Source organism: Artemia sp. Qi Xiang Cuo, chromosome 12 (assembly GCF_049724085.1).
Source record: "Artemia sp. Qi Xiang Cuo chromosome 12, ASM4972408v1, whole genome shotgun sequence".
Taxonomy (NCBI): domain Eukaryota; kingdom Metazoa; phylum Arthropoda; class Branchiopoda; order Anostraca; family Artemiidae; genus Artemia; species Artemia sp. Qi Xiang Cuo.
The window spans coordinates 32,046,753-32,061,908 of record NC_142805.1 but is presented as its reverse complement, the minus strand read 5'-3'; the positions used below and the strand labels follow the sequence as shown (position 1 = coordinate 32,061,908).

The 15,156-nt window shown below is 38.5% G+C and overlaps 1 protein-coding gene and 1 long non-coding RNA gene across 3 annotated transcripts in view; both read right to left on the bottom strand.

The window, feature by feature from the left end:
- LOC148946021 (exportin-4-like) overlaps positions 1 to 13,223 on the bottom strand; it is a 56,662-nt gene extending 43,439 nt beyond the window's left edge. The window contains exons 1-3 of the mRNA XM_089097963.1: positions 13,166 to 13,223; positions 6,785 to 7,056; positions 3,848 to 4,005 (exon numbers count right to left, since the gene is read on the bottom strand). Of these exons, the coding sequence (XP_088954089.1) occupies positions 3,848 to 4,005; positions 6,785 to 6,904 (278 nt within the window). The 5' untranslated portion in view covers positions 6,905 to 7,056; positions 13,166 to 13,223. The remainder of the gene's footprint in view (positions 1 to 3,847; positions 4,006 to 6,784; positions 7,057 to 13,165) is intronic.
- A 6-nt stretch (positions 13,224 to 13,229) lies between these two features.
- The window catches only part of LOC148946019 (uncharacterized), a 33,756-nt gene continuing 31,829 nt past the window's right edge, over positions 13,230 to 15,156 (bottom strand). For both annotated transcript variants that reach the window (XR_016142527.1, XR_016142528.1), the window contains one exon: positions 13,230 to 13,255. This is a non-coding gene — a long non-coding RNA (uncharacterized LOC148946019). The remainder of the gene's footprint in view (positions 13,256 to 15,156) is intronic.

The following is a 15,156-nucleotide window of genomic DNA, read 5'->3' as shown; positions in this document are numbered from 1 at the left end:
GACAAGAGACGGTAAAAAGACTAAATATGACAAAAGATGTGCAAATGAAATTAACTGGACAACAATTTTCTGCCTTAGCAAATGATACCAAGGGTTTGAAAAGATTTTTTCGTTGTAACATTTAATTTGTTCAATTACAGCTGTCGTTGAGGCCGCACTTTTAAATTTTTTTAAAATTCGTGCATTTTTTGTCCACGGCATGAGCTGCAACAACAACTTTGCAGACTTAAAATATGTGGATCTGAGCTTTCTTTTCTGTGGCTCGTGAAAAATTCTCCAAACGGGCTTAGACACAGAAATAGGGAAGGGATACTGCGTTATAAAGTCGAGCCAGAATTAAACGGTTGAAACGGATTTTAGATGAGACTACTCTACTGTAAGCAAAAGCCAGGCGTTTACGGAGATGATCAACAAGAAGGGAGCGGGTAGTTTTTAGATCCTTTCCAATTGGTAAACCAAGGTAAATAATCTTCGAGACAGGGGCTACAGACAGTTCTCTCAGCCTCAGAGACGAGACCTTTTCTTGACGCCAGTTGAACAGAAGAACATCAGACTGCTGCTGGTTAACTTCAAAACCCATGCGACTGTAATTTAACTGTAGAGTGGAGAAGGTAGTCTCTCTAACTGCGACTGTACGGCTGGGATTCAAAATGTCATCGGCGTAGGCTATCATTGTAACATTTATCCTCCGACCTATGCATGTTGTCTCGATAGTAGACTATGGTTCAATAATACAATTATTAAAGGCACAAGGAGATGTGACTGATCCTTGTCGAGCCCCCTTTTTTACTGGGACTACAGGAATCCCTCGGTAGGACAGCATCATGTCTGGTGTATATTCAGTGAGGGCTCGACCATGGCCAGGAAGTAGGAGTTCAGCCTGTAGGTGGTCGTACATGTCTTTAATGGGTAGTAGGATGTCCTTCTGTACACCTCTCTTTCCCATATCCAGAATGAGTTGGTCATGGAGAAGTGAGTCGTAGCCACGGCAGACGTCATGTAGACCTATAACAATGGACTCCTTTGATTCATTAGCGTCAATCAAGACAGAAGCCAAAGCAGAAATGGCGTGGCCGCAACCAAGACCCCTCTGGAACCCAAACTGGGAAGAGGGAGTCCAGCATTTTTTGCAGATTTCATCAGCGACCAAAAGTTCGAAGATTTTGCAAAGCGTTGGTGCTAGTGTGATCGGTATGAACAAAGCACATTCCAAAGTAGTTTTTCCTATCTTCGAGACTGGCCTAAGCAACACAGTAATGAATGCTGATGGTACGAGTCCACTAGTGAAGATCATCTGAAAGAGAAGTTAAGTCTCCCATAAAAGTTGGGCTGCGATGGCTAAGCTGGAGGGTAGATAAACGGTCAATGCCAGCCCACTTCTTCTTCTACAACCGTTGGACCACAAATGCAGCCTGTTATTGTCTAACTATGAAATCTGTATCTGGAATTGATGAGAGGAGGGATGAAAACTTTTCTTGAACAGAAATGTAAAGATCCTGTTTTGGGGCTGAAAACTCATCAAAGTAATAGTTTATCCATGTTAAAGATGGGATATCCGACTCAGGACCCGCTGACTCCTTCTTATCAAACATTTTCCATAACAGATTAGGATTTTTAATTACTTTTTCAGAAAGCTCAGATTTCAACTGCACACGGTGACGAGCAAGTTCCTTCCCAAACCTACGCTTAGGTGCAACTCTAATCTCTTTTAATTACTCCTGAGTGTGGTCTACCACATTCTGTCCATTTCCTGTACCAGAAGGTAGCTCGGTCCCATGCTAGTTGTACGAAAAGGTTAGAAGACCATCCCTTTTCTTGAGATTTTGGTCTGGCACAAGATTTGGATACTCCCTGAGATTCAGCAAACAGAAGAGCATGGGTCAGTTCAGTGTAATAAATATTAAGGCATAGACGCGCGTCTCTTTCATCACAATGAGAATTTCATAAGTAGGTCAAACAGTATTTTTGGCAGAATAGGATCACTAGAATTTTAGAACTTGTCTTTATCAATCTTATACCAAACTGTAACTCTATATCCCCTTTTAGGGAGAACCAGCTAATTTTTTATAGCGAGAAACGGGGTAAATCAACTAGTAATGTGTTAAACTCGGAAATGATTTAAAACGGAACTATTAGAGCGGGCAAGATGCTCATCTCATAGCAAAAACTAGAGCTAGCATAGTGGTCTTTATTGGACATAAAACCAGATTGGTAGATATACGAAAAGTTCTGGCTCTTCTGGTGAATAGTAAAACGGTTCTCAATCCCTATTAGGATACAGCAACGACTATTTTGGGCACTAATATCAACTTCTAAATTACAGTTAAAGTCACCTACTATTATGCACTCAAGGGACTCGCGTTCGGCTTTTTTAAGGCAGCGGGCTAGTTTAGCAGCACTTATAGCAAAAGCACTATCAGATTTGTCGTCACGGTAATCAGTTGGAAGGTACACATTTATAACTAGCAGGTTATCTAGTCTAGTAGCAAGAAAATTGTCGCTGTTATTGTACACGTTGCACGCGAGACGACTGCTAACCAACGCGGCAAGCCCACCAGACAGACGGTCCCGCCGGGAAGGACGTTCCACAAGCCCAGAGAACAAAGATTAAGTCAGCCACAGATTTAGTAAGTCTCGACCAGCTTCTATTGTAAAATGGTCTTGCGACTATATCACATTATATTTATATAGAAACTGGTCAACCAAAAGAAAATGCTCAAAAAAATTTCCGTTTATATTACAAGAAAGTACTGAAATGTTAGAGATTTCGTTATTCATTATGTTAATCAGTTGCCTTTTTCTGGTTTTTTCGGCACTTTATGCTATAGCAGGTATGACCCGCTTTCTTGCAGGAAACGCAAAACAGCAAGAGTAAACTTTTCGGAGTTGTGCTTTTTGGAGACGTGATCAAACACGCCACAACTGGAGCAGACAAGGCTACTGGAACACCCGGCAGCTAGGCGACCTTGGTTGTAGCATGGAGCAGCAATGATGGGGTAACAAGAGGAATTCATCAGTGGGCAGTTTTTCGTAATAGATCTTCACAGAGTCCTTAAGAAATTTATCTAAATCCGATCAACAGCGGAAAAATACTTTGAACGAATAGGAACGGCCAATCTCTTCAGACTTGGTAGCTCTGGGGAGCAGTGCCGTTAGGTCATCCACTGATACATCAGAGAGGAATCTTTTTACTACACCAATTTGTTTACGGCTCTTTATGGCAGCAGAAATCTGCAGCCGGATGGTCTTGATTGACTAACAAATGGTTTCAGCTTTGTTTTTCGAATAAACTGCCAGTTTCCAGTCCAATTTGACCATCTGTAATTCGGATATGTCACTACTATCCGCACATACCGAATCTATGAATCTCTTCCTAGCACTCGCTTTGCTATGCTAGTGGTAGTGCTATCGCTTTTTTTTACTATGGGACGTTATCGTTTCTTACTTGATTGCTAGCTACCGCTGCAACCCAGATTGCTAACTACCGCTGAAACCCGGATAGTAAGTGGCTTTTCTGCATTTTTGGAGCAAATGAAAATTGTCTTAAAGTTATAACTTTTTGAAGTTATAAATCACAAGCCAATTTAATTTATAGAAAGGAAAAAAAATTTAATTAATAGTCAGGAAAGACAGAAAAAATTACTTTCAAAAGAGAAAGTAAATTTCACGCTAAAGGAAACTTTATGTTTCTATAGAAGCGATTTCTATTTCCTTTGAGTATTATTTTGTAAAAAGTAGCCAGCAAATTCTTAAAAGATACTAATTTCCAAGAAAATCATTGTCGGAAAATCATTAATTATAATTGATGAGCTACACCCCGTTATTTAAATCTATTGTGTTCAAATACCTGTTAAGAAATCCCAAAAACGGACTGACAAATTTTTCTAGCCATTTCGTCCTCTCATCTCCTATAACGCTGGGCGGAATGTGCAACGATGCAAGCTGTGTGAGGCAGTTAACGGTATGATGACTCAGATCCGGAAATGTCCGAAGTTTCCAGTGAATCTGCCAAAAAAAGTTGTATTTATTAACATTAGTACATAGGGTTGAAAGCAAGGGGGGGGGGGAATTAAACATTCTGTCCATGAATGGGAGCCAAAACACAAAAAAGTTCATTATTTTTAAGATTTACTTTGGGAGTCGGTCAGAAAAAAAGACTCGTATTATCTCCCCTATGTGCAAATATGAATATACTATCATAACTGAACGCAAAAAAACACTTCAGAAAACTCTCTGTCATGTCGAACAGTATTTTTGGATGAAGTCTGTAATTTGGGTGCTCTGGGTGATCTTTGGGTGCTCCTCGTTTATTGCAGACATATCTTGCATGCAACATAAAAGATTACATTAAAGGGAGACAGCACACAAGGGAGACAGCAGAGGGGGTGGCCTCATGAGCACTACCGAGAATATCTTCCGGGGGGGGGGGCTAGTACAACCAGTAGCACTTTTTTTTAACAAGATGCTCCGTTTTGCTTTTTATCCGTAAAACGTCCGACTGAACCAGGACTTAAAATAAAATTCTTTTAAACACTTCTGGAAAAATCACCACTTCTCACTGCCACTTCTCTTGGTCATTTCTCTGGAAAAATCACCTGACCCTCCTCTACCTTACCATTAACCTTTACCATTAATCTTTCTTACCATTAACCTTTTGACAAATTCTCGTCCCCCTAACTCTCAAAACGCCCAAATTTCATTTATTTCACTAGAATTTTTATCTAGAACCATCAAATAATCTGCATAGTACAGGTTTAGGAGAGTTTTACTATCTCAGTTCTCCCATAGCTCGTGCTATGCTTTTTAGGTAAAGTCCATGAACATAATCCGGAAAAACGGGGATAGAACACAAGTCTACTTAAATCCTAATTCCGCGTCGAACCAACGTCTGACCTCTCTTCCTACCTTAACCGCAGCAATGTCGTTCATGCATGTACCACGAACAACTTTAATGACGTTACCTAGTATACATAAAGATATACTGTTTTCTAAATAAACTTGTTAATTTGGTCCATTGTTGGCACCCTTGTCACATTGGACCCCCCCCCCACGATTTTTCTCTGCAGCAATTCAATTTTTTTAAATAAAAAAGTATTATGTGGAGCTTTCTTGCTAAGTTGATGTTCGCAAACTTTAGTCATAAACTAAGTTAAAAAAAACTTTAAAAAACGCATCAAAATTTTTGTTTATGTGTATTTTTATTACGTTTGTACGAGTTGTACAATTTTATTTGGGGGGGGGGTCAAACAAAAGCTAGTCATAATTTGTCTTGAAATATATAAGCAATGGTTGTAAAAAGTAGAAAAATCAACACTTTTCGGTCGTGTGAAGCATGAAAAGTACATCATATTCGTAGTATTGATAATGCCTAAAAAATAGCTCCGTGACATCACATTTTAGGGACATATAAATCAATTACAAAATGGCTCAAACAGTGATTTCTGCTCCTCTTAATAGCAGATTGCTTGTACGTTCAAAAATTTATCTAAGAGACCACATTCCGAAGAATATCAAGGTTTATGAAAACTCCCCCTAGTGAAGGTTGACCTATTGGCACATATGGATAGTAATGTTTTTCTATCACTCATGCTAAATATTTTGAATTGAAACCACCATCTTTCACTTTTTTGATTGACATAATATAGATGGCAGATTGGTTTTCATACCCAAATACTTTTAAAAATTTGTACTTATAAAAGCGTAGGACGGTTCAGTCCTGTGATGGCGCAGTTGGTTTGACCACGACTTAGTAATAAAAGACCCAGAGATCGAACATGGCTGTAGCAACACACTGCAGGGCCGACACAAGGACCCTAGTAGTCAAGGAACGTCGTTAATACGATTATTTATATTTAGGACGGTCCAGTCCTGTAGTGGCACAGTGAGTTTGACCCTAGCTTGGTAATACGGTACCCAGAGATCGAACCCGGCTGTAGCAACGAACTGCAGGGTCGAAGCAGGGTCCTTAGCAGTCAAGAAGCGTCGTTAATTAAATTACTTACACTTAGGACGGTTCAAACGTCGCGGCAGGGGTATATGAGAACTTTTTCTAAGGACAGGGTGGCGGCTAAATAACGAAAAATATCTTAAAACAGGGTTTTCGAAAATCGTATTCTTGGAAAATGTGAGCCTAATTACAACCAAACTTTAGCAGTGGATTATGTTCCTCTTCAAACAGAGCGAATATGGTGATCCCAACTTTGATCCCAACTATGCCTAAACTACCCGAAGGCCCCCTTCCCAAAAAAATTCAAAAATTGTAGCCTAAAAATATTCAGTATTATGTTTATAGCCCTCCACACCACTCCTCAGTTTTGTATTTATAAACCTCCACTCGATTATCTTCCCTAGATGGTAATAACTGTGCGCAACTATGAGTTTTCTTACAAAAACCCTGTCTTAACTATGGCTTTCCGAAGCAAAATCGGCTAGGTGAAAACAGCTTTTTGTTCACTGGATTCCACTTTTCCTGAAATTAAAAGCCAATTCCACTAAAACTAATCTATACCTTTGGGCCTTAGAAGGAACCAATACAGGTTGGAGCTGACAAAAAATTCAAAAAGCATGAGCGACTTCACCTGAAAAAGCCACAATGAAGACACGACTTAACTCGTGTTAAATATTTAAAAGCGCCATCGCTCATAATCTTTAAATATCGAATATAGATGGCAGCTTCATTTTTCTAACTTACCTGTATTTACACAATGACGAAAAATGAAGCTCAAGGCAAAATGAGAAGGTTTTTTGAAAAAGGTGAGGGGGGAAGGTTAAAAGCGAAAAATACCTCAAAAAAGAGCTCTGGTACGTCCGATCCTAGAAGCATGTTGAGCCAATCACGACCAGGCTTGAACGGTGGGTTCTGCTCAGCTTCAAAAAGCCCAACTAATCTCTTTCCAAATGCCATAGAAGGAACAAAACTCCAGCTCAAAACTGATTCACTGATAGCTAAAAGACGGCTTAAAAGGGTGTAGGTATTTCTATCCGGTTGACTTGGAATGCTGTCAAATAAGGCGTTTAGAGCATTTAAACAAAACTCAAATATCCTTCTCAAGTCGGCTGTCTAAAAACAGAAATAGGGTTAAACTTTTATGAAGGGACATACGCAGGAGGGGGCTACCCTCCGAAATCCTAAATTTTCTGAAATCCTAAACTTCTGGGCATTTCTTTTTCATATCATCAATTTTTATTTTTATTGACCCCCCCAACCCCCATTTTTTATTTCCCCCCCCCCAAAAAAATGAATCTCCCGGGTGCGTGCATACGTTTAAAAACTTAGCTAAATATCTCATAGTTACAATGGCATGCAACCAACGTTTTCAAAGGCAAGCGTTAACCACTTTGTACTAACACTCAATAGCTGCGTTCGTTTTCACCGTTCGTCGTTCTTAGTACTAAAAAGATTTTCTCGGTTTTACTCTTAAATTGCGTTTTATTTCGCCGTTCTAAGAACTTCGTTTTAACTGAAAAAACGGCTTATAAGAGCTTTCCTTAGCCAGATAAATTTCACAGTCACAGATAAAATTTCAATCAACCAGCACAACAAAAATGGAAAATATACTCGTGAATGTAGCAAAACAAGCAATAGAGTTACTAGAGGAAAGTGACTGTTGCACCGTTGTATAGAGTGCAAATGGGCACTCTTGCTTTTGAATGCTTATGAATGGGCATAGACGTTATATTAGTTGAAATGGGGGTGCAATCCTAAATAGTGGACTCCACATAGGGACACATGTTAAGAAAATATTTTTTACTCCATAATATGGACAATACTCATAGTTGTGGCACTTAGCCTAACACTTAATCAGCCAAATGTCCTTTCTAAATTTTTAGCTTAAGACGTTTGAACAATTGAATAAATTCCTAAGGGTATTGAAACCTGGGGTTAGCTGGAGTTTCTTAGTATTAGTTGTAATCTAAGATATCTAGAAATTCTCCCATGATTTTTCCAAGTGACCCCTAAGGAATTTTTGAAAGTTTGGAAAGCAATTTATCCCAAAAATGCTTCCAGAACTTTCTGAAGATTTCAAAACTGTGCCACATATACGAAAAACAAATCACTACCATTTTTTAGATGAAAGACCCCATCAACAAAATCTACAAAATTAAATATGAATAAACTTGTTTTCTGTCATGTTTTTTTTTATTTTAAAACTTGGCGCCAAAAAGTAAAACTAAAGTTGTTGAACGGAGTATGAGGCTCAGTTCGTCGTTCTAAGAACGACGGTACTAAGAACGAAGGACGGCATTTCAAAGAACGGCTTATAAGCGAAACATTTCATAGAACGGCGAAAACGAACGGCTTAATTGTAAAACCGAGGATTTGATTTCCATAGAACGACTAAAACGAACGCAGCTAATGTTCCATTCCTGGGTACTGATTCCAAATACCCTTCATTAGTCTGGCCTTAAGGACTGCTGAAAAGGGTGCAAGTGTTTTACCAGTCTGATATGGAATACTTTGACCTAAATGGCTGGTTCAAACCGACCTAGCTTGTTCAAACAAGGACCAGAGACGAATTAAACAAAACTAGAAAATTCTTCTCAGGTCAGCTGTCAAGAACGTCGTAGTTAGCTCAAAATGTCACGAAGGATTAACCAAACTGTCAGCAGTTACAGTATCATCAGCCCAACAATTTCATGATTCTCTCTGCTGAAACCTAGTAAAGAACGAACCCTATCCCATAGCAACCAAAAAATTTAAAAAACACGTTGTAAAAAAGAATATAAAGGGAGGAATGAGCGTTATCTAAAGCTGATTCAGGAATGTTAACTATTACGTCGGTTAATCTTAATGGTAAAAGGTTTAAAAACAGATCTATGGGAACTTAGAAAAATTGTGCAAAACCCCACAAAAACCAAAAGGGAAACTGGACCATATTATCTCCCACTGAATCCCCACTGAATTTCTGAGAATTGCAGTCCCTATCTTAAGTAGAACTTTAGGAGATATTACAGCTAAACATATATTTACAATCCCTATATTAAATAAGCCCATTTAAGAGATTTACAATCTTACTTACTTACTTAACTCCCACCTAGTCGGGTTGGCCGATTCGGGGCTTCTCCTCTAATGGCATCATAACAATATTTTCGGTATGCCTTCCTGTTTATTGCAGTCCTCAGGAGTACTACTTGGGTGGGGTGATCAGAAATTTTTTTTACACCAGCACTTGGGAGGTCATCCCTGAGGCGAGAGGTATTTATTCTTACCTCAAAGGCTAATTTAAGCAGTTAGGCTGGGGACATACGTTGAACGTGTCCTAATCATCGAAGCTGTTGGAGTATGATGGTCTGCATGATGGTTTGAGAATAATTCAAGGTGGTCAGCAGTTATTCGTTTGATACTCGGTCAAGGTAAGTGATACCACTGAGCTTTCGGAGCGATTTAGTTTCAAACGCCGCCAGTCGGTGCTTATCATTGGCTTGTAGAGTCCATGTCTCTGCTCCATAAGTTGAAACAAGAATCACTAAGGCACGGAAGAGTCAGATCTTCAGTTTTAAGGGGAGGTATTCATTTTTCCAAATACAGCGCAGTGACTTGAAGCATGTTAAAGCAAGAGCCAGGTGTCGTTTGATTTCTTTTGAGGAGTCGTTTCTGGATGTCAGCACACTTCCTAGCTAAAAAAAACAAAACAGGGGGACCCATTTGAATTCCTCGTCCCGAATAGTGACTTTTGTGAGAGGGGGGCAGTCTCTGCATGCCGTGTTACTCTCATCACCATGGCCTTTCAGGCGTTTATCTTCATTCCAAAGCAACTAGCTGCTTCGTCGATAGCGTTTGCGCTGGCTTAGATTTCCTCTATTTTTCCATTGAGACGGTTAATGTAATCAGCATATGCAAGTAGGTCAAAAAGGTATCCTTCCAAGACTATTCCCGTGTTATCAGGGACAAGTGCCAGCACACTGTTTAGGAATAGACAGAAAAGAGTGGGTGAGAGAAGGCATCCTTGGAGAACACCTGTAGAAGTAGAAAACTCCTCAGTGACTCCTTCACTAGTCTGCACCATGTTTCTCGCCTTCTCGTTACTACTCCTTATAATATTGATAATATCAGAGGGAATTCCGTAGTGAGCCAAGATATGCCAGAGACCATCTGGCCAGATTAGATGAAAGGCTTGCTTAAAGTCGATGAACAGTTGGTATAACTCTTTAAGCGAATTCCAAATATTGTTCCATGATTTGGTTAATGACAAATATTTGGTCTATAATGGATTCTGACAGAATCCAGTTTAATACCCAGGCATAACATGCCTTGTCATGTTTCTTATGCGGTCTAGCTCTAGGAGTATTTTCGCGAGGATTTTAGCGGGTTGGCAAGTAAGGGATATGGGTCTGTAGTTGTCACAATGGCTTTTGGATCCTTTTTTGTGCAAGGGAGCTATGACAGATACTCGGAATAGTATTTTGTTTCCGAAACAGCTGTTACTATTCGACGGTACAGATCGATGATAGCGTCAGATTCTAGTCTGAGTAATTCTGTTTGTATACCGTCTATCCCGGGTGCTTTATTGGATTTGAGGAATTTACAGCGGTTTCTACCTCTGACCTTAAGGGTGGTAGGGGTGGTTCCTCATTTATTTGTGCTGAAAACTTCTGAAGGACTTTAGGATCTGGATTTACTGTGAGATTTAGCTTTTCCTGGAAATGCTCTTTCCAACGATCTCGGATTTCAGCGCGAGAGGTAAGTTTGTGCCCATTTTTATCGAAGGGTTCCAGTCACTTTGTATCTTTATGATTCACTAGCTCTTTACCACGTTTGAAGATAAGGTGTGAGTTACCTCTTTGCAAGTCGTCTTCGTCCTGTCGACACTTTTTGGTTATCAGGTCTTTAAGTACCTGGCGATTTTTCTTCTTGATTTGGCGTTTCAGTTGCTTGAACCTATCCTAGCTTTCTTAATCTTGTTTGTTTCTGAGAGTTCGTTTCTCCTTGCTCATGTCAACAATCTCCTGGGTAATCCATGGCGTGTCTCTGGTAAATTTACGGAGGAGAATGATCTCGGCTGCCTCACATATAGCCCTGATACTTGGCAACACAAGCTGATCAATGTCGACTGGGTTAAATAGGACAGGTGTTTCTTGCATGACCTTCAATAGTCTTTCCTTTAGCTGCTCTCTATATTCTTGTTTCGTCTTCTGGTCCTTCAGGGCTTCCACGCGGAATCTTAGGACCTTTAGCTTGGATTTCACAACGGCCTTTAACCTTAGACGAATTGATGACATAAGGAGGTTGTGATCACTGTCAAAACATCCAGCAGAGTCACTGCGTCTGTGAACGAGGATTTCCACCGGTTTGATACCAGTATGTAATCAATAATGTTGGCAGTCCTTCCATCAAGGGACCACCAAGTGACTTTCCTCTTTCGCAGTTGTTTGAACATTGTGTTTGTCATAAAAAGGTCGTTGTCTCAGCAAAATTCAACGGATTGCTCTCCTTTGCTGTTGATCTGTCTAATTCAGAATTTGCCCATAATATCTTCGTTTCCGCTGTTGTCATTTCCCAAGATTGCATTGAAGTTTCCAAGGACTATAACGAAGTCTTTCTTTGGAATGGTGTTGACAAGACTCTGAGGTTGAGAGTAAGAATCTTCAGACTCCTCATCCAACCTTGACAAATCAGGGGCATACACCTGCACGAGAGAGAGGTTGATGAACTTGCTTTTGAGTCGGATAATCATCAATCTTTCCGAGACACAAACTACTGCCACTAGAGATTTTCTTGCTGTTTTCGTCAGCAAAAAGCCAACACCTCGCCTGTGTATTCCCTTTTTCCTGCCAGAGAGTAGTAGGGTCGCGTCTCCTATGTTCTTCGCTGTTACCTGATAGATGCGTCTCTGAGAGACCAGTGATATCCCACTTGTATCTATTTACTTCGGGAAGGAGCATGTCTATCTTTTCTGGTTTTGCAAGTGTGCGGAGGTTTAATGTTCCGATTCTGGTTGTGTCTTGTACATAAAGCTGGTCTATCATCCGTTCGAGATAGACTGGTCAAATATCCTCTAGATTTGTTTCCAACACTGTTGGCTGTCAATACATCGGTTGCCCCGAATACGGTAATTTGTCCGTCGGTTTCACCCGCTTCGTTTTTCTTTGTGTTTCTTTTTAGTTGCCGCTAAAGCAGCGCAGAAACGGTTCATTTAAACTCAGCTTTCCAGCGGTGATGAAAGTTTTTTTGTTGTTTCAATATTATTGTATTTGCTAATTTTGCTATTATTTATTTTACTTATTTTTGAAGAAATCTATTTACAATAATTTTTACTTAAATTAGCTATATCATCGCACTATTGTAAATATTTTTTTTTCTTTTCGTTTCAAGACAAGTTTTTCAGTGAAAATGAATATTTAATTTCATTATTACTCTATTTATCCTTTAAAGCTCATCATTTAATTATAATATCGTCCTAACATTTTACATTATTTCTCATTGCTGCAAATAATAATATTATTATTTCCATTAGCAGAGGATTCAAATTAGATATTAAATGTTACCATCTTACAGGTAACATGTACCATCTTATTTCAACCCCATTTTATAAAAACACTCAGACTACAGCTGCTTTTTCATTTCAAAAAAAGATCACAAACTCTGGCCTCTAGTTTTTTAAGGAGGTTTATTATTTCAACATTATTTCATTTGTTAATATAATTTTTTTTTCTTTCACCTTTTGTTTATTTAAATTCATAATGCAAACAGCAACAACATTCTTTCCTTTAGTAAATGATAAAAAAAAACATTTGGGTCATTTTATCTAAGCCTTTCCTTATAAAGACATAAATAATTTCTTAGACCACACTCCTTTTCCATTTACGAAAAATAAAGCAAGAAAAAACGGGTGTTAATTTTAATAAAGCAGTGAAACAATAAATAAATAACAACAAATCAACACTTAATTAAAAAATACTCCGAATATTTCGGCCCCATGTCCGGGAGCCTTTCTCAACGGAAAAAAAATGAATGAGCGAGGTCAATTTTTTTTCCCCGTTGAGAAAGGCTCCTGGACATGGGACCCAAATATTCGGAGTTTTTTTAACTAAGTGTTTATTTGTTGTTATTTATTTATTGTTTCACTGCTTTATTAAACTAACCCCCGTTTTTTCTTGCTTAATTTTCTTATAAAGACACACTCAGACTCCGTCCACTTTTCAACTACAACAACAACAACATAACTTGCCTCGAATTCTTTTTTCGTTTTTAGGTGGGTTTCCCATCGTAGGCCAACGTCGGATGACTTATATAATACTGCATCCAATAATTTGCCATAAAATAGGATAATAAATAATAGGATAAGAAATGAAGGAATTAATCTCTTTTAATCTCTCATAATAACATAAATGATATAAAATGCAAAATAATAAAATAAGATAATTAAAAAAAAGATGTAACTTCACTTTTGTAAAAGTGCTGTGTGTAGTTTTGGTTTATTTGTAAAGCACAACAGAATAGATCACAGCAACAGAAAAACACACGTTGCGAAATCACAGTTAAAATCTCTGCGCGTTTTAAGTTCTATACGTTTCGAACTTAAGGAAAGAACATATTCATATCAAAAAAATCTAAACTTACTAAGAAAAATATTTAAAAGTCCATTCCGTGAAATGAATATTTATAGTTTTATTTTATTTCTAAAGCAAACAAAACAATCAATGACTGGTCACACTGAAACGTCAACACCATTACCTACAAAATATCCAGGATATTTGTCCGGGGGGGGGGGAGTGTACAAAAAAAAATCTTTACAAAACGTATCAAAATTGCATTTTTACTACTTTTTTTATGAGTCGGAAAAAATTTCGGGGGGGGGGGGAGGGGTCAAACCAGGTAAGCCACCCCCTCCCCTGAATACGGCCTTGATCATCAGCTATATCAATCATAGTTAAGTCATTTTATTATTTACTATTAAATAAAGAAAAACTAATTTTTTTTAACTGAAAGTAAGGAGCGACATTAAAATTTAAAACGAACAGAAATTAATCCGTATATGAAAGGGCCTGTCCCCTCCTCAATACCTCGCTCTTTACGCTAAAGTTTTTTTTATTGTTTTAAAAAAATAAAGTTGTGAGAAAGAGTCAAACTTGAGCGTAAAGATCGAGGCATTGAGGAGGGGACAGCCCCTTTCATATACGGAATAATTTCTGTTCGTTTTCAGTGTTAATGTCGCTCCTTACTTTCAATTAAAATAAAAACTGGTTTTTTTATTTAATTTCTGAACGTTTTTGAATTAATGCAGGTTTTGATTTTGCTCACCGTACATGAATAATTAAAACGAAATTTGCATATTAGTTTTACTTTTTTTTGGTGAAATGTCTTTCTAAAAAGTTGTTTAATTTTATTTATGAACGTTTTTATTAGTAATAAATATACGTAACTTACGAATTAACTTACGCAATGAACTTCTATATTCGTATATTTTTATTACGTATACTAGGGAGTTAACCCCCTAGTCAATACCTCGCTCTTTACGCTAAAGTTCAGATTTTGTTCCAATTCTTTAAGAATGACCCCTTAATCACAAAGGCCGTTAATTAGAATAAATAGCTCTTATAAAAGTGCTAAAAAAAACTTTAGCGTAAAGAGCGAGGTATTGACTAGGGGGCAAAGCCAATCATATACGTAATAATTTTTGTTCGTTTTAAGTTTTGATGTTGCTCCTTACTTTCAGTTAAAACCTTTTTTTTATTTAATTGCTGATCATTTTTTTAAATAATGCTGGGAAATCCGGTGTCCCCTTCACAGCAATGTACCTTCCCCCATGAAAACTTCTTCCATGGAAAGATCCTCCCATGTATCCCCCGACCCACCCACCCCTCCCCCCCCACTACCGAAAAAAATCCTCCCTGAAAACGTCTGTATACTTCCCAATAAATGTAAACATTGGGCAAAGTTCATAACTTGCTGCCCTTCCCGCGGGGACTGTGGGCGATCAAATCATCCTAAAAGACATAGTTATTATATTGTTTGACCATGCTGCACAAAATGGCTATCTCAAAATTTTGATCGGGTGACTTTGGGAAAAAAATGAGCGTGGGAGGGGGCCTAGTTTCCCTCCATTTTTTGTCACTTAAAAAGGGCACTAAAACCTTTAATTTTCGTTTAATTGAGCCCTCCCACGATAATCTAGGACCACTGGGTCGGGACGATCACCCCTGGGGAAAAGACAC